Genomic DNA, 26,043 nt, shown 5'->3' on the forward strand with positions numbered 1-26,043 from the left:
AACATATTAATGACAAGTGTAGGAAAACATTTCTCTCAGCTAGGTGTAGACAAAAGTGCAATTTTGAAGCCAAATTTCATCAGCTGCCAGATCCATTCTAAGATCTGTCAAGTCATTCACTTGTTTCCAGGTCCACCGAGAGGACAGGGAAATTTCTCCGGGCCCAACACCATGAAGCCTGCTTCGGAGAAGGGAGACATTTTTTTTATATATATATATATATATATATATATATATATATATATATATATATATAAAACAACTATATAAATTTTGTTACAACTATCCCTGCACAAGACCACCACATTTGAGGAAAGAAATAACAGTACTGTACACTGAACTATTGTGCTTCTGTCTAATATACAGCATTCCCTTGCTATAACGCGGGTAGCAAGGGATGCAAATATCAGTGTTATAACCGAAGAGCATTATAAACGGGGCAGGGGGTGGGGGGGCGCCGTGGGACATTCACACATCTGACTGAAATACAAAATAACTCCTCTATAATGTACATAAAGTGTCTGCGAATTAACTGTGCATAAATACATGACTGCTACTTAACCCCTTTACCAAGTGGTCAGTGACTGATTTTATTTATATAGTCTCAGTTCAGAAAGAATATTTCTAAATATTAGGTTGTTGCCATATTAGTGCAGTTCTATTGCTCTTTTTATTGTATGCAAATTGTTATCAGTATTACTTTCTCATAGTTTAAGACCAAACTGACCAAGTGATTACTGGGTAGAAAATTATTGCATTTTTTATTTATTTTTTCCTTCCCAGGTGGTTGGTTATGGGGAGGAGGAGAAGGACACTGCTAGCAGCTCCAGTCCTCCAGACTCACAGAGCTCCTTGTACGGAGAGGTGTCCCAGCTAAGATTCCTTCCTGTCTCCCCAATCATGGCAAATGTGACCGCAATTACCGACATCTATGCCTTCACCTCCACCCTGCACGTCTACCAGAAGATCCTCAAGTAGAAGGTCAGGGTTGATCCAAAGGGGTGTTCAAAATTTATATATGATAAACAAGGAGCAGATTTGACATGCGGCAGTATTTCGATATTGACTGATACTACATTAAATAAGGGTGGTGTTGAAGTTTTTTGTTTTGTGCGATTGTTTCAAGTGAATAAGCATTGGTCAGTATCTGTGCAATACCAGTGCACATTCATTAGACACGATAGGCTTGTGCTGAAGTTGCCGGGATTGAACCACCTCCTGAAGCTGCTGAAGAATCTATGGTTTTCAACCCCACTTAAATGCTGACTGTCTCTTCGAAACCAGAATTAAGGAAAACACCTTTGCTGTGTTAAATGCTTTGTGCTTCAGTTTATCAAGGCGTTCATCAAAGCTGGTTTTAAGTTTCTTACAGTTCTCTTGCTGGTTGTTAATGCAAAGACTTTAAGGCTATCACCACTTGTTTTTAATCAATAAAAAAAATCCTAGTTAACGCCATCCCCCCTGAAATGCAAGGTCCTTTTTTTGGAGAGCATGTTTTTGTATACTTGTCATTGGTTGGTATATACAATACGATAGCTAAAAAAAAATGATGATTGCAATTAGCTGAAACAGGTTTCTTGCAGTAGGATAGCTGCAGGTGTCTTGTTGGTGTCTCTTGGTATTTATTCTGACTTTAACATTTACAATTGCATTGCAGTCAATACCTTGAAATCTGCTCAGATACCCTGTTAAGAGCTAGGACAGCAGAAGGTTTGAGCATGGAAAGGTACTGTTCTTTATTCCTCCGTTACCTTGCTAGGCACACATTGATATATATTTTCATTTTTTCTTCATCATTGGGTGTACCAACTTCCAGTCTGGGATTGAAAGAGCTTTGCAACATTTTTGTTTTTTTGCTTTTGCACCTTGTGGTTTGATAAGGTGGTTATCAGTTAAAAACAAACAGTGCAAGGCCTAAACTTAATTCTACCTTAGGAACAGCAATTAAAATGTAATATTTAGAGGCATATACATGCAGTATTAATAGAGCAGTAAATTAAGATTTACCGACACACATTTTTACAGTATGTTCTACTGTTAATGAAATAGCAATGTTTAGATGTTGTGTTTGTTGGCTTGAAAAGATGGTATTAAAGTTATTAATATAACCAGCACTCCAGATAAGGTTTTGGGTCAATGGGTGTAAAATGTATTTTATGCGAGTGAAATGCAACATAACCTTGAAGTCATGAGTACTTCAAGTAATTATAGTACATACTGTAATGCTAACTTAGAGTATGCATTAACTACAGCCTTACATTTTAACTAATGTTACTTTTAACTACTGTACAGAAACGTGGTAATAGAATAAAGACGTATTATAGATTTACCTTCCACAAATTCGGTTGACAAGTGAAACTGGTAGGTTAACTTGAAGGGGACAAAGACGACACACAAAGAAATCCTGACGATCATTCACCAGTCACAAACATGCATTGCAAGTGAGTGGATTAAACTGTACTTAATTTTTTTGTTTATTGAAAATCACCCTTTAAATAATTTTGAAAGAGCAGGGCACTAATTTGGGACACTTGATCATAATTTTAAATGATTGTTGTCATAATAATCTGATGCCTAGTAACTAGGGGAAGTAAGACCTTTTTTTAAAATCAGTCTGTATAAAAAAGCCTGCCCAGTTACTGCATGCCATCTGTCTCATTTGCACCTGCTTTGAGCTGATTGACGAGTGGTCTCTTCACATTGATATTAGATACTTTTAGCTTTTCTTACTGCATCAATTTTCTATACAGTGTATTCCAATAGAAGTATTTATTCCACTTCCTTTGCCAATCATAACTTGACAATCTTAGTGCGCGGTAGAGGTGGCAAGGACAAAGCCGTACGTTGTGCACATGGGTGACTACTTGACTTTGGCTAAGGCTATCTTGTGGGAGAGGTGGACATATGATTCTAAGGAACACTTTCAGAATGTTGCATCATCTTCAAAACAAGCACTTTTAGGATTGCCTAAAACAATACTGTTATTGAGAGATGCAGTGTATAGAGACTGCTTTTATAAACCATGGCATCAATTTACTGTACTTAAACTGGTTGTGAACTTGCTATTGTGCTGATGTGATTTCATTGTATACCCTATCCCTTCAAAGGAATGGTGCCTGTTAACTCTGTACAAATGTTTGAAAGCAGTAGAATAAAATGTTACAGGCGACATACCTGTTGTATGTTTTCCCTTGGGAGCATCAATGTGGCAAAAAAAAAAAAAAAACACCCTTCAAAAACAATTCCATTATGCTACAGCTTTATTATGAACTAAATACAAATACATGAAACATATGCAAAACAAAAAGGTTTAATATCTGCATCAATAAACAGGAGAATCTGGTACAATCATTGGTTAAGTTTAGAAACAAGTCTTTTTAAAATAAAAATACTGATATTTTTCTTCAAGCGAGAGATACTGCAAGAACAGCAAGGCCTCAATTTGTTTTAACACAAACACACACAAAAAAATGGCTTTGAGAATTATATATTTTACTAAACAGATCCAAAAAGAAATTAAATTGAGTTCTTGCTGTGTTTTACATGTCTGTAGAAGGTATGCTAAGCAGATTTACACTAACACAGGATCCAGCCAAGATTTTCTGCAGCCTTAACGCAGAGGAACTTTTACAGAGCCTGCAAGCTTGTAATGAAGTGCTTTTATTTCTGACAAAGCACAGATTTGTTTTCTTTATGTAACTAGATGTGATTGGTTCATGTGTACTAAATGGGCAAGCCTTATTCTTGGTTGTGCTAAATAAGCTTGCTGTTGTTACCTGGCCCCTTAATGTAAAGTGCACAAGGAATTGGTCTGTTCATCTATAACTCTAGCCTGATCCAGTGTTAATGCACTGGTTTGAAAACAGTTTCTGTAACTTGTTCTACTGACTGAGCAGACTTCTTTTCAATATACATTTGTACAGTGATTGAGAGAGGGAGAGATAGTTTAGGAAAATTGGACAAAGCTCTCTAGAATATCCATAACACCACCAGGTTAGATGGTGCTCATATCTCACATAGCCAATATCAACAGGGAGGAAAAAGGAAAAACAGCCATTGCTGGCTACTTTAGCAAGCAATGTTCTCTCTCCTCCTCCTCCTCCTCCACAAAAGGTTTCTGAAATGGTATTTTTTTTCTTCCTCAAATCATCAGTTTCCCTGAGAAAGATGATCAACCCGCCCCCCGCCCCCCCCAAAAAAACCGTAAGATGCTTCAGAATTCGTGCTTACAAATTTTTGATGGCGTTGGCTCACTGAGCAGACCTTGAGAGAAATCTTCACTTCTGAAGCAGAGTACATATTCTGTCATTCAAAGCCTTTAATGAGAAGTGGTTTTCTAAAGAGTTCTTTTGAAGACTATTCCCACCTATTCTCATTGTTTGTTGGCAGCCATACGTTTTAAAAGGGGTTCATCATAGACCCAGCATTCCCCATCTTCATGGAATAACTGCAAAGCAGAAACATGAGTTACTGAGTGCAACAATGCTAACTGACCCTTGTTAACTAGTAACTAGATACTTTATCTGAACAAAAAAAACAAAACAAAAAAAAAAACAAAGATAACATCCTAGTGAATAACATTTGGCACAATTAAAAATTGATCACAGGATATCTTCTGATGCCAAAACATTGCACTAGATATCTGCTTGTAGTTATATTGCGCAGTTTAGTTTTGGAAATGTTTTTTAGCCCTGGTCTCCTAAGCTCCAGGTTTTTATTTCAACAAGGAATTAGATATTTACTTTAAAAACAGCGTGCAGCTACGTTGATTGTACCGGAGTCTGTTTATCACCACACTGAAATGCAATTTTATATTCTTGAGGACCATGGTTCACAGTGCATTCACAAACTAAACATATGAACAGCCAGCAGAACAGTGTATTCACCCGTGTTTCCCACTGCATATCCTTCTCCTTCCTCTCTCGGGCTTCCGCTCTCTGCTTCTCTTCAAGGCTGTGCTTTGCTTCCGTTGCAGCATCAATGTGTCTCAATTTTAAATTAACCGTCACGTCCTTCCACAGGCTGAAATGAGAGGAGACTTGTTTCAAAAAGGACAGCGTGATTGTGCAGCTTTAGGTAATGCAGTGCTAGATTAGTACCCTTATGTTTGTTACTTGTGTCTATGTAATATTCCCTAATTTGTTTCAGTGACATACGCAGAATACTTCATGGCTGCCACATTTGTAGCAAGGGAAGTTCCTGCCGAATCAGTTAATGTTGTTTTAATCCATCACCAGACGCTGGCAGATAAAGTGAAAACACATCAGCATTAGGGTTGCATTTCTAGCAACTAACTGTCATAATCATACTGCAGTGCGCCAGGTGTACAATGGTCTCAGGTACCATATTCCCCAGGTACTGTATCAATTTTAGCACAATGCAGTGATCTATTTCATTTAGAGGGCATTATAAAAATATCAACCAAACAGCTTTATCACTTATTTTAACTGGACATTGTTTTTAGAGAATGTGTGCATCTGCAAAGTTCTATTGATTTGTGGTGAGTGTTTATCTCACAACAGATGTGCAGTGGCAGATTGTCTTTATAAATCAGCCAGTCAGCCATCAATTCTGTCAGATCCAAACAGAATGTATCCTCCAGTTGTTGTTTAAAAACAAACAAAAAAATGATATTATACACACACATCCAGTTGTAGTGTAAAATGTTTACATACCGTAATTGAAATGTATAATTTCTAGAAATTTCTTAAAAACTAAACTACAGGAAACAGCTTTTGTAGCAAATGTTTTGCTTTTGTGGATGAGGGGAGAAAAAAGTTACAAGAAACTGATCTACAATTATTTATTTCAACATTTTTTTTGCATAACATACGCATGTCATATGCAGACAGGCTAAAATAATTGAATCTATTCAGCCTTGAACAAAGATGACTATGTGGCGACCTAATTCAAACATTCAAAATTCTAAAAGGTATTGACAATGTCGACCCAAGGGACTTTTTCAACCCAAAAAAAGAAACAAGGACCAGTGGTCACAAATGGAGATTAGACAAAGGGGCATTCAGAACAGAAAATAGGAGGCACTTTTTTTTACACAGAGAATCATAAGGGTCTGGAATCAACTCCCCAGTAATGTTGAAGCTGACTCCCAGGGATCCTTCACGAAGCTGCTCGATTAGATTCTGGGATCAATAAGCTACTAACAACCAAACGAGCAAAATGGGCCGAATGGCCTCCTCTCATTTGTAAACTTTATGTTCTTAAAATTGCCAATTCAAAAGTATTAATACCCTTGACAAGAAAAATGTAATTAATAGCTAGTTGAGGCACCTTTAGCAATATTAACCTCTTTTAAATGATTAGAATATTTGATAATAAGCTTTTGCCATGATTCTTTTGTGATTTTTCAATGTTTTTATTTTTTCCATTCTTCAACACAAAATTGTTTCCGTTCATTCAAAGTCCAAAGACTTCTTTTGTGCATAGCCTTCTTCAACTCATACCAACGATTCTCAATCGGATTTAGATCGGGACTTTGACTAGACCATTCCAGAACCTTGATTGTATTTTTCTTTAAACATTCTGAAGTAGATTTTGTTGTGTGCTTTGGATCGTTGTCGTGTTGGAACGTCCAGTTGCACTTTAAACCAATCTGTAGCGGAGGGTTTTAGATGATTGGCCAATATCTTTTGGTATGCTATAGAATCCATTTTACCATGTATTGGAACTAAACATCCTGTGCTATTAGAGGAAAAACAGCACCATTGAAGGATATTACCACATCCATGCTTGACAGTAGGTATGGTGTTCTTTTCTTTGTATGCCTCAGACTTTCTCCAAACATAACGACTATCAGCCTGACCATATAGCTCGATTTTTGTCTAATCACTCCACAAAACGTTTGACCAGAACTCATATCCATCATTCAAATGTCATTTTGCAAACTTAAAGCGATTGTCCTTGTGACTTTTTCCTTGGTCTGCGACCATGCAATACTCGACTTATGGTTGAAATGGAAACCCCGGTTCCACTTGCAGCCTATTCACTTTAAATATCTTTGGCAGTCAGTATCAGATTGTTATTAACCTTCCTCACAATTCTTCCACTTGTTCTTGGGGAAAGAACCTTCTTTCTTCCAGACTGAAGGATCATTGTGACAGTATAATGAGTCTTGTACTTCTTGATAATAGAACAACAGTTGAAATTGGGATACTCAAATACTTGGAAATCTTCTTGTATCCTTCTCCAGCTTTATGACAATAAATTATTTTCTGCCTAAGGTCTTCAGACAACTCTTTACTTTTTTCTGTACTGACTTATTGGTAATGACAGCAATCATCCTATGCCTAGCCTCTTTTATACTCTCTAACAATGTTCACCTACAATCCAGATTTTTCTAGAATTAGGTTCTGCATTATCATATTGAAATTTCTAGCACTTTGTAGACAATACTAACATTGCATCAAAGGGTATGAATACTTTGGAATTAGCATTTTTTGTAGTGTTGCAAAAAAATTGCTGAAATATATAATTGTAGACATCTATTTCTTATAACTTTTTCCCTCATCCATAAAAGCAAACTTTTGCTACAAAAGATATATATATGAAAAGGGAAAGGGAAAGGTAAGCAACTCCTCACCTCCGGGACTCGTACTCCAACTGGTCTTCCAGCTTCCTCACTTTCTTCTTGATCGTGCTGATCTTCTTGGTGTCGACAAACACGTTGCTCTCCTACAAGACAAGCCTAACAGTTGAACATGGTCTCTGCTTACATCCATTAGCGGTCACATTGGCAGGCTGATGAAACAACTCTGATTAACAAAGACATAAAACAAACACTTGCCGGTGGTAGCAGTGAAACTAGGGACCAGCCCCCATAATAACAAACTGGCTATATATGTTTGAAACCAGTTGATCAAAAACTCTAAACCTGCCTTCTTAAAGCCCCATAGTTTCTAGTGCATCACAAGAAGGGCCCCCTCCCATTACGCAGTAACATTTCAGAAAGTCTATTTTTGGTTCAAAGAGAGAGAGGTGCAGACTTACCCCTGATGCCCACTTTGCATACATGACACCATTCCACTCGCCCTCAATGGAACAGAATGCCTTCTTATCATTGGGGGGGCTGCAAGGACAGGGAAAGGTACAAAAGAATCATTTAACCTGGGAAAGAAACACCAATTACTGTGCTTTAAACTGAATGTTTGATGGTGTACCCTTACTACCACTGTGCTGACCTGTCCACACCACAAGAGGTCACTGCACTCTATACTAATTATTTATATAAACATAGATTAAACGCAACATCATTTGATACAAGCCATCTGAAATGTAGCACTTTAATACTTGGGTCTACTATAAATTATAATTTCATATCATAAACGACTAATGCAATCTATGTGTATATCTACAGAAATGTTAGATCATTACATGAACTGTAAGCTGTCCAAGGGCTTTTAAAATAAGTTTCTAAAAGCACTTACAAGATCTCGGCTGTGATTCTGTGCTTCTTCCCGCCATAAAAAGGTTTTGTGTGGAAGCTGACGCTGGCACTGTATCCAGTCTGGGAGCAAGATATTGTGCACTCCCCACCCAGCTCTACCCAAGGAACTGTGAGAATGGACCTGACAAGAGAAAAACACAAAACTCACTGGGCTTGCCAGTACTGTGTAGGATACATCTTACCTGTCTAAATAGTTTCTGTGTCTTACATAACATTGAACGTAGTTACCTTTCTGCATATTTGAAAGGACATTAAGATTAAGAATGTCTTCTCATTATTTGTCAACACCATGCTACTAACTAAATTAAACAATTTTGCGAAATGTTGTGAATAACATCCATTTAAGATTCAACAATGTAATTTCTTAGCTTCTAGTCATTTTAAAAGCCTGACAATGACATACAAATGAGCAGAATACATACCTTCCATAGCCATTGGGGAAAGTGAGAATATAGTGTTCATCGTACTCCAGACACGATACACACCCTTTTGAAAAAAAACAAAAAAAAACACTTTACAAAAACACATTCCTATAATATCTGTAGTATTCAGATGTAACATCAGATGCATTTCAGACCAGGAGGAAATCACATTACAAACATAGTCTTAGTCACACAGTGTTTAGTCTTCACACTAGAGCTGGAATATTTAGTCAGCTATCTAGATCATGGGAACAAACCAACACAGATTGTGCTGATTTAAATAAGTTCGCTCCTTGCTGTTGATCTACACAAATCCTTGTTCTTAGCGAAATCAAAAGAAACTTAAAAAAAAAAAAAAAATGAGGAAACACTCACCTTGTCCAATATTATGGACCCCAATGGACATTCCTAAAAATTTGGACTTTGTCCAGATATGAGCATTGAACTGAATCTTCTTGCTGTAACACTCAGCATAAAACGCAGAAACTGCAAAGCAGAAACAAGACAAGGAGGAAAATCAATTGCCATAAACAAGTGGTTATAGTGCACCACTGTGGCTTCTCCCTGGTAAAGTATTTATTACTGTGCTATTAAATAAGTAACATCCATTCACCCCAGAGAAATCCTGTTCATTCCCTATGTGACATTAAGACTAAAGGTTCAAAGTGTAAATGGTTAGGGTTAGTAACATACATCCCTCACCACGACTGTAAATTTTACACTAGAGCCATCGGTATGATGAAAACATTGATGATCATGCTCTTCATCAACAAGGTTACAGAACAGTACAGTATAAGAGCAGAAATAGCAATGCAAAGTTTAGTCACAATCTGATAAGCGATCATCAAGATTAAATCAAGTGTGACATAGGGACAGATGTTACTATCAAATTATCATCAATAAATTGTGATTCAAATGTGGCCAATTCATGGCTGGAACTCGCTCATGATCACTTGTAAATCCACTCATAACCGATTTTTAATAAAGACAGGGCGTACTGGGTGGATGATGTGAGACCTGCTCTGCAACAAAGGACACGTCGTTCTTACTGCACCAAGGAGCAGGCCCCTCTGAAACAGGCTCCTGGGGAGAAACAAGGGGCTCGATCATGTTCGTGTCACAATGCTCATCAACAACTACAGCCAAAATCAAACAAGTGGGTCCAAAGATACAATTTAGTGTGGCAAAGCAATTGTGAGCCCAAACTCCCTGATTATGAAACCTATTTTACAGCAACACAGAACTAGCCCAGAGCAGATTGGATAAGGGGTTGATTTGATCAGACTATTAGGACTGCATCAAGAACCTACCTGTGGTTATCCTGGGAGTACCACCAAGGAGAAACAGTTGCCGCAATTCAGATGGATTGCTTGGTATTGTAATAAGTCCAGCTCTGGCTAAAATGGTACCGGTTGTGCAAATCAACCCTGAGGCTTATAAGGAAGAAGGAATTTGGATTTGTAGACAGGGGCCTGACCACTGGTTGCCATATGCAAGAGAAGTCAATTTTGAATTTCACTGGGTGCCATGGTATATTTTGGTCAAATACATTAACAAAAAAAAAAAAAATGCACAGGGCTTTGGGCCATTCCATATAAACTTTCTAGCACTGCAAATGCACACATCCGTTCAATCAGGCTTTCGGTTTGTAGTTCTTTATAACCAGCCTATTGGGTAGGCTGCTGGAAACAGTTTTAAAATCCGGCCTACAAAGGGTTGTTGATATTAAAATCCATAACTTTCGAAGATTAAGTAAAAAAGGTCAGCTAGGTTAAAGCTAACCGTACGCATAAATTTAAAAAGGATAGGTTTCTCATTTGCATTATACAAGAAAAAATAAATTGATGCACTTAAAATGTAATTGCTCTCTCTGAAAATGCCAGCAAACACATAACAAGCTGCACCATTCTGAAGCAGGTGAAAAAACAGGTAAACAAAAAACAGGTAAACAAAAAAGTAATTGAGGCATTTCAGTACTTTCTGTGGGTTTCTGATTAGTCAGCCACACACACACACACTCTGAACTCACTGCATTCTCCTCGCTGTCTGAAGGCAGGTCCCAGTAACACTGGAAGATCTCTCCCAGAATGGGGTTGTAGGGTTTCTTGGCCACCGAGCCCTTCCGTCCTGCGTGAAAGGCAGAGAGGTACCATTTCAGAACCTGCACCATGCGGTCCCTGGGATCCGTTTGATCTGCAATACTATCACAAAAATGCATTAGACAGATGCTGTAGACAAATATCCTAAAAAAAGATGTACCCATCAATCAGTCCTTCTATGCATTTGTATCAGCATCCACATTCATCATATCTGTCTATGAATACATCTGTGCATTTGTCATTCAGTGACTGTTTAGTGTCGGAAGGAGTCGAGAGTAAAAGTTGTTGCATGGGGAACTGCCTTTTCCACAAAGGAAGCACCAACCACTGCTCTTTTTAAAACAAGACTAAAAACACATTTTTATAGACTAGCCTTGATCTTAAAATGACTTGTCTGCACCTTTTATTGTTTTTTTCTATTGTAACTCTAACCCAAACTTTTTATTCCTGTTGCCTGCTGGGTTCTGTTTTAAAATTGACAATACTGTTTTTTTTTTGTTTTGTTTTTTTTAATCAACCTGTGACAATTCTATTCTACAATTGTGAAGGGCGCTATACTAAATAAAGATGGATTGATTGACACGACATAGTATACATTATTTGAAAAGGACACTCACAAGATCTATAAAACCATTTAAGTACAAAAAGCGAGTCATTTATATGGGTCTGTAGTTGTAGTGGGGTCTAAACATATAAAAGTTTGCAGCTTTTTGTAAATGAGATAATTCATCATAACGGTTTGGATGTTCTGTTAAAAGGGGGGGAAGGATAACCGTGCAAGGTCTGGAAGTGAATCCTGATTGGATGGGATTATAAATGAACAGTAAATCCCATTGCACAGCAGGTTCAGCCTTTAGCGTGATCTTGATGGGATAAACCCAAGCTTGAGGACAATCACGTTCTTGCTGGACCTAAAAATACCTTTAAAATGTTTCAAACTGCTTGTCTTGCAGTATAATCTAACATAATAGCACTGTAATCAGAAAAGCCCTCGCAGACTTTAAAACTCTGAATCAAGTTTATTGGCACAGGCTACACTACAAAGCAATTGGCCCTTTTAAAAACACTTGCCAAAACATCCTACCTATTATCTGTCTGGTTAAAGCACTGCAAAATCTATGATGCAATTCTAGAAAACTGCCCAACACCCCAGGTCAGCTGATGAGATGAAGAGCAGGAGGAGTCAGACACAGCAAAACGAAAGCTGCATCTTTAACCTGCTATAGGCATGCAGTTAGCAAGAACATAATCTTTAGAGAACACAGGAGGGTCAATGAAACCCAACAGTCAGATCTGACAACCAGTAAATAAACCCTAGTTTTAGATCTATGGATAGCAGGATTTCGGGAAACTATAAAGGGGGTTCTCACTTATTGATTTGGCCTTCTTAGGTTTAGTATATATTTACCTGACAAACAGATCAGGATGTGCAAAGAAGTCGGCGTACATTTCCAGCAATGACCTCCTCTCCAGGATAAACGTAGGAAGAACCACCTGCCACAACAAACAGGAAAATGAGACGCTAATTGACACAAAATAAAATTCTCCTAAATTTGAACTGTCAAAATGAAAACATGGAAAGACTTCTCGTTGAAATGTGTGTCTATTTGACTTTAAAAAGGTTTACCTCATCTCATCCCTAAAATTGTTTTTTCCCCCCTCGGTAACCAAAACAGCTTAACTGCTCATCTATGACTAATACAATGAGTTTCCACGCAGAAAGGCTTGTCTGAGAACCAAATCCTGGTAAATTACAGGAGTTTTAAAACTTGCTCGATTAATACATGCTTGGCCAGCATACAGGTGACAAGCTCAGGTGTGTCTTCTTAAACTCATGGTGAAATCAGGAATGGATCAAACTGCAATGCAATTAGTCTTTTTAGTGGTTTGTAAACCTCCTGCCATACCTCTTTCTAACTCCAAACAAACACAAACTTACCAGGCAAGAAACTTACTGATACCCTGGGATCCTTCAAGAAGCTGCTTCATGAGATTCTGGGATCAATAAGCTACTAACAACCAAACGAATGGCCTCCTCTCATTTGTAAACGTTCTTATGTTCTTACGAAAAGTTTCCAAAGTGTGACTTGCATGTGCCCTTTGTACACATTGGCCTATAGCTTTCACTGTGGTAAATTTCAGACTTCACAGTAAAAATATTGACATGGGCAACTTGCCCAGAGTAGAAAAGTCTCAGCCAATGCTTTTACAGGTAACTTACTAAGCTTTCTTCTGGAGGACAGTGAGGGCTTATTTGGTTGATATTTATTATATTGCTTTTTTATTTGTTTGGTTCTGACCCTTGCTATCAACGGCAAAGTAAATGTTTTTTTGTTTTTTGTATTTAAACGATGCACTGTCTAGTCTGAGACTCTGTGTACATGCTGACATTGATCACTTTCCTGCCTCTTCCTTTAAAAGCACTCTGTGAAGAGCCTCTATCTCAGGTACAAATCGTTTATGAGCACATTTGTACCAGCAGACAGAGAAGTTCTAGAAGGGTTTTGTAATGAGCAAGCCCAGTCCCTGTCTGCGCCAGCACAGCGTCTGCCTTTCCTGCGTGGTGTTTTTGCAGTTTTCACAAGATTTTTCTATGGTTACACTATGCATTTACCATAGTTTAACATGCTTTACCATACCTTGCAATTCTTTACAGTGTTTACCGATGCTTTACCATGTATTCACTATGCTTTATTGCACATTGCTATGCTTTTACATGACAAAAGGAAAGCTTTTGTAAGGGTATGGATATTACACAATTGATGTTACAAAAATACACCTGAAAGGGTTAAAATTTACAACAGTAAAACAAAAATAACACACCTTACCCAGCATTGTATTTACTAAATGCTTAAGCAGTTTCGAAAAGCGTTCTCCTTCTTAGCAGTTCATTACAAGTGAATACTGTGGTAAAATTGGAAACATTAAATATGACTAAATACCTAATCAAGTCGACCTTTTATTGAGAAATGTATATGCAAGTTTAAATGGTAAACATATGTAAAAGGTTTAATCTCTGAATCTAGTACATCTGGAGATATGCCTGCCTGGATATTGCTGGAGGTCATATCCGAACGGGAGGTTGAAGTTGAGTGCTGCTCCCTTAGGCACAGGCAATGTGTGGGAGCCTTGCGGAGTAGCCATTTCCATCTATACATAGTACATAGATACTCCTACAACACTCATGCAATTTTCTATCTGTTGAAGAGACTGGAGCTGGAATGAACACCACTGGGAATATGGGGGGGAGCCTTATACAGTGAACAGTTACATAAATTCAACATATTAAAAAGGTAGGTGGTGCTGCTGCTGTTGGAAAACAAAGTAAAAGATTAGAGCCCTAAATGCTGCATTTTGATTTTTTTTTTTTTTTGGCGAAGAATGAAAGCATTCCTCAAATGAACAAATTACAAATCAAGTTCAATTTTACACCAAGACAGAATTCCTCGTTGTCTGTTTTGCTACATTCTTCCATAATCAAGCAGGGTTCAACCGGTCGGGTTTCATTCCTGTAAGGCGAGTACAGTATCAACGCTGGAGCTCACGTCTATTTATAAAACGTATTAAAAGAGCCTCGATAGACAGATAAGGTGTAACCTGACTGCAAAAGACAGTATGCTAGTCCTCATTAAAACACACACTTATTTATTAGAACTAGTTGATTTTTAACCACTTCCCTTTTTAGAGGAATGTATTCATTTTTTACTTGAGTTATTAATTGAAACATGACGCTACTTAATGCAATCATTTTCAAAGTACTCTTTGCTTGTGACCAGCATTTGACCAAATGAGTCCGGGTTGGAGATTTCCAAGCTAATAAAAATCACAGCAAATAAAGCAGGTGTCAAATCACACCTGATGCTTTCCTACTGTTTACTTTGGATAGTAGCATCTCCACCCCACTCAAAATCAGGGCTGGTCGGAAACAACAAACTAAAAGGAGAGAAACTTGTTCTATAATTATTAATAGCTTTTATGCTTGTCCAATGAAGAACCCCAGTCAAAAAGGTGAATGATTTATTACGACATTTTGCAAGCTGCTGAAAAAGACAAAAAAAGGTGCAACCTTAAATTACCATTGTAGTCTTTTCAAACCTATTATTAATAGCTTGGATAGGACACGCCACTGAAAAGAGCCACATTGTGGGGCTCAGCTATCCGATGGACAGCTCCAATGATCCCAGGCTCTGAAACAGCATCTCCAGACCCGCAGTACTGACAGACAGCTGGTCTCTCACCTTGGTCAAGTCCATCCCCAGTCTGACCTGGGACAGCAGGTGCATGATGACACTCTTGTGCTCCTCCACAGACTCTCCCTCCCCTTCGTCATCCCGGTCATCATGGCTGTCAAACTGATCTGTCAACAACAGCAACAAGACTCTTAACATCCTGCTTTCTAACTGTCAATGTGGGTTTGTTGTGGGATGGCATCAGGGATTATAATTAAAACTATGCAGGGAGTCCAAGCAAGGTCCTAGTCATGCTATAAATGTAAATGTGTAGGCGTGTGTTCTTTGACAAAAAAATGTTTTGTGATCTCTGGTATCATTGCTTCTGGTATCCGTCATTCTGCTTTAAGTTCTTGTATGCATGGAAATACCCCTAAAATGTAAAATGCATGTCTTGTGTGCTTTAGCAAAGACATTTAAATATTTTAAACAATTATCTTATTTCTGTCCTGAACTGCACTGGACTTTTCCTGAAAGACTTGGAGGTTCAGCCACTGTATATTCTCATACTGTACAGAGTTATGTTCTCTCATCGTTCACCGTTTTCCCTGTACTTTGTACACTAAGAAAGGTTTGGGACAGTTTTATCTTTACCTGTTTATCTTTTAATGTTACCATTAAATGTTTGGTAAAGTAGAACACCCCCCATAAAATAAACATAAAACAAAAATCAGTTTCAAACATCATAGACTCCTGAATATAAAGGAATGTATTACGTTAATAAACAACAGGACATTCAAGATGAGGAATTGTTTCACTCCAGTGATTAAATAAATGGTTTCCCACCCCGCCTTTTCAGAAATTTACTTCAGACTTGTTCTTTTTCTCATGACTCGGCTAAGAGCTGCCTTTTTGAGAAACAGAATTAAAACCAGGAGTTAAACAAATGTTATTACTGCTAGCCAAACATGAAGCCTCAAATGATATATACATAAGTAAGTATATCTGCTTACAAATCAGTAATGACCTTTTCACCTTTCCCCTATCAGGATATAACAAACCAAGCACATTTGGGCGTCGGACAGACTTGCCCAATTCGTGAACACAATGGGCTAGACACGCACCAGTATTAGTGTCTGAAAAACAAACTTTAATTTATTTTATACATCTTCTCCAGCCTTCTATTTCCGTCAGCTCTTGATGTAAATCTTTTCTTTGACATGCATGAGCTAACAAGTCGAGAAGCTAATGCGAATTTGCATGTGTACGGTTTGGCGAGGATCTATTGTTAAACGACTCATTATCAACACTGCAAAGGCTAACAAAATAAACCTAGCTTGATCTATTCAAATCAGGTTGCCGTTTCCAGGGAGTTTCTCTGCTTCACAACCCTGCCCCCCTGGGTTTACCTGCATCAGTGGTGCCATTCGACATGGAGGAGTTGAGAGACTCGTTGGTGTCTGGACGTTTCAGACTGCTCCCTGTGCTGCTGTGGGCCAGCACTGCTGGGGTCATAGACGGACTATGCAGAAAAAGAAGAAAAAACATAACCGATTCACCACTTTGTAGCACAGCAGTTCCCTCTTCACCCTGCACTGGAATTCAGGCCTGTGTGGGGATTTCCATGTACTGATACTTGACATACTTTACTAAATGTAGCTCTGTAAATAAGACAGTTTGGTTACCTAGTAGCTAAAGTTAATACATTTAAAAAAAAAAAAAAATATATATATATATTTATATATATATATATATTATACACACATATATATAGATCGATAGATCGATAGATAGATAGACACACACACACACACACGTGATCATCTGTCTGGTTCATGTATATATGTATTGTACTAAAGTTTGGATGAAATGAGTTTTAGTAAGTAAATATTAATCTTACCCATTCTCCACTGCCACCCCTCCTCTGTCCTTCCTTCCCAAAACACTGAGACCTGAAGCCAGGGTCATTTGCTGCTAAACTTTACTTTCTAAGCAGCCACAGAGCATCACTGCAATCCTGACATTCTCCTGCAATCTCTGTGCTGCTACTAAAAACCTGAGGAACTGCGCTGATTAAAGCAGAAGGCTCCGCCTGTGCCTCACGAGGGGTTGGAACAGGAAAAGCAGGCAATGTTTTTCTAACTTGGCAAATAAAAGCACACCCATTTGTAATTTGAGGCAAACCCCTGCCCAAATTCGTCTCATGCGATTTACTAAAATGTAAAAAATGTGGGAATAGACATACAAACTTCCAACCATCCATTCTAAAAGCAAAGACACGCCTAAATGAAGCACTCTCTTGCATGAATGCAGTACCTTTAATTACTGAAATACTTAATGGCCTTTCCAAACCAAATACTGGCTTTCTTGAATTAAAGAAACGTCAGATATATGTTTCCAATTTTAAACTTCTTCTTGAGGTCATAAATTGGTATGTAGTTAAAGAATAGTGATTCATATTGGTAATGTTTAGAAGTACAGTATAGTTCTTTTTATAGGAAGTTTTAAAGGCCTACTATTTATTTCAACAACACTGTTTTAAGACACCACGCTGTTCTAGGAGTGTCAAAGCCCAGGACAATTAATTTGACGGCCACAATCTTTATTTGCCTCTTATTTACTCCCAATTCTGTCTGGAACCTCACTTACATTCTCCATCAGTGGCCACCAACACCAATAAATATTCCTCTTAACTGTGCCATGGACAAAACATATCTGTTTTGTTTAGCTGTTTATTTATTTATGTAACAAAACCAGTGCAACGCATACAGAAAGGCACTCAATCGCCTAATAAAATCACAAAGCGTCTCAAAATCGAGTTTATCAGATTATAGCCAAAACACAAATCGAAATGTCTATAGGAAGCTGGAAGTATATAAATTGGTACTTCATTTGAAAATCAATAAAACAATTCCACATACAAAATAAGAAGTGTATGATAAAAGTTTGAAAAAGATTGATGGAAAATGAAGGCAGTTATTGTGTTCATCGTGCAGAATGTGACAGACAGGGTTGAATGAGGAATGCTTGCTGCAGACGTTTTCAAAAATGGATAACAATATCCGAGTAATACACACACACCTCTTTAGACAGTGTTCCAGGGCAGTACTCACTCTATGCAGCGTTTTGGGGAGGTGCTGGTCTGGTAGAACTCATCTGCATCGTAGAACTCGTCCTCACTGCTGGAGTAGGAGAAGTCAGGGACCGTGTTGGAGGACAGGTTGACGTGACTGGGGGAGGTGACGCTGCTGCTCGGTGCGGACAGGCCACTCCCTTTAAGAAACCACACAGGAACAGTGAGAAACATCTGTCTTAGAGATTCAACTGGGCCACGCCACAACAGCCACCATGATGACGACAATGGAGTACGTTTACATGACAAAGCGTTTTCCGAAAACTAATATTTTCGGAAAACTGAATCTGTTTACATGATTAAAGATAGAAAATCAAATTAGAATTCAACTGTATACGTGGATTGAAGTTTTTGGAAAACGCAGGATATTTTTGCATGCAAAAAATACTGTAGTAGCCTAATTACGATTTAGACAGAACATTTCTACGATAGAATGGAGACCAATCCAATATAGTGCTTTACCGAAGTGTCAGGTCTTAAATGCAAAGATTCCTATACGTCTATTCCAATTCCTCACAATGTGCAATCAGCCTTTCCAACAGCTCATTCTGTTCTATATTACCAGTTTCTTTTGCAGACATTATTTTAAAATATCACCCAATTTTAAAACTGGAAAACATTTGCTTATTCACTATGGGCTATTAACAAATACATACAGACTTTAACAAATGTATTATTTTATCCCTAACTAGACAAATGGATGCATGCAGACTGGCTACAGATTATTATTATTTTCCCTGTTTTCTAAAAATCACGTGCAGGAATGAAGGTCAAAGTTTGCACATGTGCAGTAAGCTGAATCAGTTTTCCAAAAAATGTGTTTACATGCTATACATTTTGTTAGTTTTCGGAATTTAACCGGAAATTTCTAGGTGCTGTTTTCCGAAAACTGACTTTCAGGATATTCCGATACATTTCCGAAAACTGTGTTTACATGACACTTGATATCGGAATTAGTTTTCTGAAAACTTAGTTTTCCAAAAAAAATCGGAATTGTTATGCTCACGTAAACTGATTGAGAGCTCTGTTTATTAATACTGGTAAGTAGTGATGCACGATCCTCTGTTCCATAATCTGTAAAATGGGCATATTACTATTATGATGATCACAATCCCCTGGTGGGTGAGTAAGGGTATGAATGAATTAGTGAAGAATAAACAGTAATTAATTAGGAACGGATGGAGGGAAAATGGGAAGCTAAATGCTTTTAAATTGTGTCAGCTTCTTGCTATTGGACTCACCTGTGCTGTTGGGGGTGGGAGTCTGGTGGTTTCCCATCACAGTCTCCAGAGAACCAACCGCCAGGGAGGTGGGACGCGGCTCCCCTTTGCCCACCTGGGAACCATCTGAAAGAGATTGCAGACATCACTGCAGCTTTCCGTCCAAACTGAACTAAAGTAAAATATCAAGATCTTGGGTTTTCTTTTTTGCGTCCTGCATTATTTAGAATGACAGCTTTGTTTTGTCCTATATGCACTGTGGGAGAGACTATGACAGAGATGCACTTGCAATTACCACTGCTAATGGCTACAGGTACTGGAGCGTTCATTTTTTTAAATGCACTTTAAAAATGTGTGGCAGTTACAGTATGTTCAGGGTTAATATTAATTCAGTTGTGATTGTGATTAAATAATTTAGCCTTACACTTACAAAATGTCGAACGTCTTTGTACCGAGGAGGCTGTTTAATGAAGTTTCACTTTACCACATGTATATGTTTTTCAGTGTATCCCCAGAAGGCCCTGCATATGATACAGCTCCAGTGAAGCTTGGGGCCTGTAGTGTTAACAAGCTGCTGTCTGCCTCTGAGCTGACAGGGTTCCAGAGGTTAATGTTCAGTCCTGTGTAGTGATTCTTCCCTGCTTTCTCAACCCTCCTAACATCACCCCACAGTATCCATTTATCATCTATTTCTCTGATGCTGTTAATTATACACCGACCTACATTTCTGGACCCAGACACTCCTGCTGCTTTAATCGGTAGAGTTTTTAGATTACTTGGCTTTTACAAAGCCGCTCCGTCAGACAGAATACTGGAAATGTGGTCAGGTTGCCTTTGATCATTAATTTGCCTGTGCAAACTTAACCCGAGTTTTACCCTCTTATAATGTGGTAGTGAAATGAAGAATGTTTGAAAAAAATTTAACACAAAACATTTTCACCAGCTACACATGGGTCAAATTTCCATGGACAATTTAGTGCTAACAAATAATAGTTGTGGTACCTGGCGGTAGGACAGTCTGGGTAGGCATCGTACTGATTACTGAAGAATCAAGAGGACTAGGCTGATATATTCCATCCACTGGGTTAATGGTACTCTAGAAACAAAAACACAAAACAGTCAGATCTGCAAACACAAGGATAGAAACAGCAGAGAAGAAGGACAGTCAGCACCAGTGACGTGACACCCTCCAGAAATGTGACAAGAGGGGAGGACTGCCATGTGACCAACGTGATCACCACACAGCGACGGCATGATCTCTAAAAGACAGAGTAGGAGGGACACTGAAGCTCAGGAGCTACCCCAGTCCTGTTAACGTCCAGCACCACTTCCAGGATTATTGTGTTAAGATGCTTTTCAGGAAATGGAATCTCATGAAAACGCCCAGTTATTCCTCCAGTAAATTACCAAATGTTGTCTTGACACAAATAAAAACTTGAAGTTTATAGTTTGTGATCATTTTTAAACAGGTACTACAGGTGCTTTTTTATTCCGCTTACCGTACTTTGAAGCAGCTTGCTAAAGTCGTCATTATTAAACATTGCAATTTACTAACATAATTTTACAAGTCCCCTGTTTGCCAAATAATCACTTAAACCCGCTCTATGTTTAATGAACAAAAACCCAAATTGGATCTTTCTTTTTTAGATTTATTTAAAGCAAAATGTTTAGTTGTTTAACACTAGAACCGCTATGGCAGTCATTTTGACGGTTTTAGGTTTAAATTACTTTGCGTGTCTGAAAGCTATGCAGTTGTTGGTTTCTGGCTTTTTCTAAATACGTGTATCAAAATACTCAGACAGGATTTGAAAGGCAGGATCACGAAAATAAGGAAGTTATAATCCAACCCACCTAAAACCGCCAAAGCAGTCATTTTGAAAGCCTTTCACAATGTATGTTTTTATTTTGAATACAACCTGCAGTATTCTATTTATATACAAGCCTGTTGTAATCTCTACTGGACCTGGCAGCCATCAATTCCTTCGTTTTGAACAAGGAATGCACCGGGAAAAATATCAGTAGGAGAGATTTCATCCTGTAGCTAGCCACAGCGCTTCAGCAGAAACATTTAAATCAGGAAACTGCAAAGCAGCAGAGTGCTGCAGCTCAACCTGGATTCTGTGCTACAATGAGTGACACACGCAAGAGCAAGCATATGTTACTTTCTGTTGAAAGTTGGCTGTGAAAGTCCTGAGGCAGAAATCCAATCTCCAAGACTGCTTGCATGTTTCTGTGGGTTGTGTTCTAACTAAGGCATTAAACTTCTTAATATCTACATACTATTTGTTATTTCAGGGTTACATGATGTACACCTGCAAAGCTCTGTGGAGTGGGTATACAGCATCTCCAGGCAAGTCCCTCTCCCAACTTACCCCCTCTTGTAACCAAAATTAAAAAAAAAAAAACACATTTTTCTCAGAGTTGAGTGATGGGGGTCAGTGTGGCCTAGTGGTTAGAACAGAACATGCATGCAGTGTGATTCTGTAACAGCAGCAATAGTGGCTGAGAGAAGGTGCGGCCTAAAGGTTAAAGCCAAGGACTGTGAGGCAGTGTGGCCTAGTGGAGACAGCAGAGAAAGAAAATAGCATGGCACTATGAGGGAGAATAGGAACTGGAAATCACATATGCATTCACTTTGTACCTCCCCTTCATTAAAACCAGGTACAACCACAACCCATACCAGACTATAAAAACTACTTTTCCCCAAAAACAGAAGACAGAAGAGCTCAGCAAAGACCAAAACAGAACCAAGTAGCCCAGCACCCATACAACTTGAAACCCAAGGAAGAAGGAAATGAAACCTGGACATGGGACAAGGAGATGACTGCAGACTTCAAAGCAAAGAAAAGGAGCTGGATTGCAAATCACTGAAGACAGCTTTGTGCCTCCAAGTCAAACGAATTGTTAGACAAGAGGAAGGAGAGAGGAGAGAGAGTGTGTTTAATGTTTACAGAATATCAAACTTACTATAAATCCATTTGGGTGCTTCTGATCATTACTTTGGTCCTTTAATTTTGGAAAGAAAAAGATTATTTTACGTTGTTATCCAGATTTTAATTCAGTTGAGGAAGTCAAAATATTAGAGTTTCATTTTTATTTGTTTGCTTTTGACTTCATTACTTGGAAATATCTTGCAGTGTTAACAATCAAAAAGGAATATTTCTTCTCTTGGCTAAAAATTAATCAAGTTAAATACGTAGGTTTTATTCGTGGTTGCTTGACTGGGTGGACTGAAACACTCAAGGAGTTAGTCTAACAACTTATTTCCTTTTAGTGGCATTTGATTTCAAGGTGCAAGGACCCTCCGAGAAACACTCATTTCATATGGGGATTCTGCCTTGCAAAAATATCTTGGCAAGGAAATTGTATACTTGTTCCTCACTATCAAATCACAAACAGCTGACACCCTGGGATCCTTCACAAAGCTGCTTGATGAGATTCTGCGATCAATAAGCCACTAACAACAAAACGAGCAAGATAGGCCGAATGGCATCCTCTCATTTGTAAACTTTATGTTCTTATGAAAGGCGCTACATAAAATAAATAATGATTGATTGTGTATTGATACTTGGCACATGTCTGGAAAAAACAAACAATGACTCAGCAGGATTGCAGACATGTCTGTGCAGCAGGGACAGCAGCTTTTCTGAAATAGCAAGAGCAGAAATACCTCAACACATCCAAAAACAAACTTGTACCATACAGCAGGGTTATGCCAAGTCTGGTTAACAGGAAGAGCTGGTGGCTAGTTAGTGCACTCGCAAACAGACAAAGTCACATCAAGCAAAAACATTTACAGTACATCTGGTGGCTTAGCAACAACAACAGAAGGACTTTGACACACAAGGAATAAACAAGATTTGTTTAGTGCAAGAAAAAAAAAAAAACACATTAGCTGCACAGTTTTGCCGCTGCAAATACAAGCTTCTCTGCAGGCCTATCAGTCAACAGCTTTGTGCACCGCATGCCCAGGCCAACTCCCCCATCACAACACACCTCAAACAAATGGACAACCACCCTCCTCAAATCATATAAAAGCAGAGCAATTCATACATTTTCAGCAAAAATTTAAATCCCAAACTGGAATTTTGCATTCAGTGCAGTGGCATTATTTATGGCTCCTGTTCAACAAAGAAAACGTCGTAAAAATCAAGCATCTTGTAAAATTAAGTAATCCATAAAAATAAAACAAAGCCCTTTCAGTGAATGTCACACCTTCCCAGACCCACGCCTTAATTTGCACAGACAATATCCACTGCCCATCTTGTTCAGTTATTTAAAAGTTAAAAGCAAAGTGAGGGTTGTTTGTTGCAATATCAGATCAGGGAAGAGAAAAGAGTTTGACCCAACAGACCTATTGCCTGAATATGCAGGAGTTTCTTTTGTTTACTGTCACAAGCCTGCTTTGTTTTTGGCAACACATGCTTCACCCACAGTCTCTGCTGTTGTGCTGTATCAAACTTCCTTCTCAGTCCATTTTGTTTTAGAATGTGTTACTCTGCTTCTATTATCAGGCTGAAATGCCCTTTTGGTATCAATATAATATTGATTCATATTTTATATCTACACATCTTTTTATATATATTCATCTTCCCTGCTGGTGTGAGCCATGTGCGGCAATCATGTCAGGACATCAGGAAAGGACGCTGGCTGTTTTGGGGCTCTTCTGGGGTATTTCTGTGTTGCTATGTGTTGTGTTATTTGATTAATTAGTTGTGTACTTTAAATGTTTATAATTCTTCATTTGCTTTTATATATTTGCTGTGAATTTTTATCTACCATTTACCTGATGCTCAATCATATTCCCCTTTGTAAATGTTATAGCACTACCATAACACCTTGAATTCAGGTATCAAACCCAGTACTGTTATGCACATTCAGTGTGTATAGTGTATTTTTTAAAGCCCACCACCCCATTCTCTTTTTTTCGGTTTACTATCATTCTGAGAAGTTCTGATTTCTGTGGCTTCAAATATCAAGATCTACAGAGTCATGTTTACTCTCCAGCTGTCTCAAACTGCCCGACTGCCTTTGGTCATGCATGCAGAAGGCTTTGTTGCTTGTGGCTCCTGATTTCAGAGAAATCGTATGACTGGGCATGCTCTCAAAGCAGATAACAGTCTTTAACTTATCCGGTTTGAAAGAGAAGAAACAAGAAAAACTAGAAAACAATCAAGCAACAAAATTATTCAAGCGCCCTTCTGCTTCCCTTCTCATTTTGTAACATTAAACTGGAATCTCCTCCTTTCAAATTAAACAGAATTAAAAGACTATAGTGACAGCAGGTGGGGCCAACAGACAAGGTAGAGACAGCTGAAGTAGAAAAACTGGATGGATCTCGGTATTGGAGCAACATAGTTGTGCATCCACAATGAACCCAGAGTGTTATAAGGATCCCCAGTCAATTTCTTGTAGAAACTGAATTAAATTAGCTCTGGGGAAGCCCTTTGGATCTCGGAATTGGAATAATGGGCAATGTGAGGGATAATGTTAATTTCCATTTAACATTAAAGTTTCAACATTTGAGCAACATTTTGAAACCCGTTCTCTCGAAACTAGTTGTGCTGGTCGTATCCCTTCTGCAGACATAACTGACAGGTTTTAAAATAATAATAATAAAGTTACCTTGGCAATCTGCAGCAACACTATACAGTGTTTGACTGACTCTACCATGCCCTGAAAAATATAGGAAATGGCATGTTACTTTAAAAAATAGCACTGACAGTTTTAAAATAAATAAATAAATACACGGGTGGGAAATTAATAGCTTGCTTCAGTGGATACTCACACAAGTGGTTTCCTTTAGGTTTTCAATTTTCTGTAAAACATGAAGAGAGAGCAATACATCACAGGTATTACGATGAAAATCGACTAGGCTTTATTACGCTGTTCAACCAGACGCATGACTTCAGGGTTATCTCAACACCTGTTAGTTTGCATTAGTTGTAAATTCTGAAAGGCAGGCTATTCAAAGCTGGCAGGAAAATGGGTGATGGCTTCATGCACATTTCAGTACAATCCTTTTAAGGAACAAACTTAAGAATATAAATACAGGAGAACCTACAGCCACATGCTTTTCTCAGTAAGCGTTGTATTTGAAAACCACCTTGAAACAGAATGTATTTTCAGTCTGTATATTTTGTTTGCACTGTTGTTTACGGTATAACTGTGACAAATCTTGGTGCCACACAGCAGTCAAATGGAGACGATGCACCTCGAAAAAGGTGTGACTCATATATGGAAAATGCGACCAGCTGCTTACATCTCCCTCAGCCAAATGTTTCCAAAGAATAGCTAAGAAATGTTAGTTGTTTGTGTTAAGAGCCATCCAAATGCAATGATTGTCAAGACTCATTATTCCATAGTATTAACAGAAATTACTGCCAGCTACAACCACAGAAATCATTTTCTCTGCTGCCTTAAGGATTGGAAGCTACAAGCACAGGTTGTCAATTTATATGGTGAAAAAAAAACTCGATGGCTACATTACTTTTACACATAAAATTTACATGGTTTTAGCTTTTTTTTTTTTTTCT

At 38.3% G+C, this 26,043-nt stretch overlaps 1 protein-coding gene across 8 annotated transcripts in view; it reads right to left on the reverse strand.

Moving 5' to 3' along the window:
• Positions 1 to 3,242: 3,242 nt before the first annotated feature.
• The window catches only part of LOC121331107 (oxysterol-binding protein-related protein 9-like), a 60,041-nt gene continuing 37,240 nt past the window's right edge, over positions 3,243 to 26,043 (reverse strand). For 5 of the 8 annotated variants that reach the window (XM_041278303.1, XM_041278309.1, XM_041278311.1 and 2 more), the window contains 18 exons: positions 25,296 to 25,325; positions 25,133 to 25,183; positions 22,475 to 22,513; positions 20,510 to 20,603; positions 19,529 to 19,633; positions 18,268 to 18,427; positions 16,564 to 16,676; positions 15,224 to 15,342; positions 12,394 to 12,479; positions 10,916 to 11,087; positions 9,885 to 9,969; positions 9,262 to 9,372; positions 8,887 to 8,950; positions 8,445 to 8,585; positions 8,008 to 8,086; positions 7,601 to 7,692; positions 4,887 to 5,022; positions 3,243 to 4,447 (listed from right to left, as the gene is read on the reverse strand). In XM_041278303.1, the coding sequence (XP_041134237.1) occupies positions 4,373 to 4,447; positions 4,887 to 5,022; positions 7,601 to 7,692; positions 8,008 to 8,086; positions 8,445 to 8,585; positions 8,887 to 8,950; positions 9,262 to 9,372; positions 9,885 to 9,969; positions 10,916 to 11,087; positions 12,394 to 12,479; positions 15,224 to 15,342; positions 16,564 to 16,676; positions 18,268 to 18,427; positions 19,529 to 19,633; positions 20,510 to 20,603; positions 22,475 to 22,513; positions 25,133 to 25,183; positions 25,296 to 25,325 (1,752 nt within the window). In that variant the 3' untranslated portion in view covers positions 3,243 to 4,372. The remainder of the gene's footprint in view (positions 4,448 to 4,886; positions 5,023 to 7,600; positions 7,693 to 8,007; positions 8,087 to 8,444; positions 8,586 to 8,886; positions 8,951 to 9,261; positions 9,373 to 9,884; positions 9,970 to 10,915; positions 11,088 to 12,393; positions 12,480 to 15,223; positions 15,343 to 16,563; positions 16,677 to 18,267; positions 18,428 to 19,528; positions 19,634 to 20,509; positions 20,604 to 22,474; positions 22,514 to 25,132; positions 25,184 to 25,295; positions 25,326 to 26,043) is intronic. The other 3 variants (XM_041278304.1, XM_041278305.1, XM_041278306.1) reach the window with 3 other exon arrangements.

Source organism: Polyodon spathula, chromosome 18 (genome assembly GCF_017654505.1).
Source record: "Polyodon spathula isolate WHYD16114869_AA chromosome 18, ASM1765450v1, whole genome shotgun sequence".
NCBI classification, from domain to species: Eukaryota; Metazoa; Chordata; class Actinopteri; order Acipenseriformes; family Polyodontidae; genus Polyodon; species Polyodon spathula.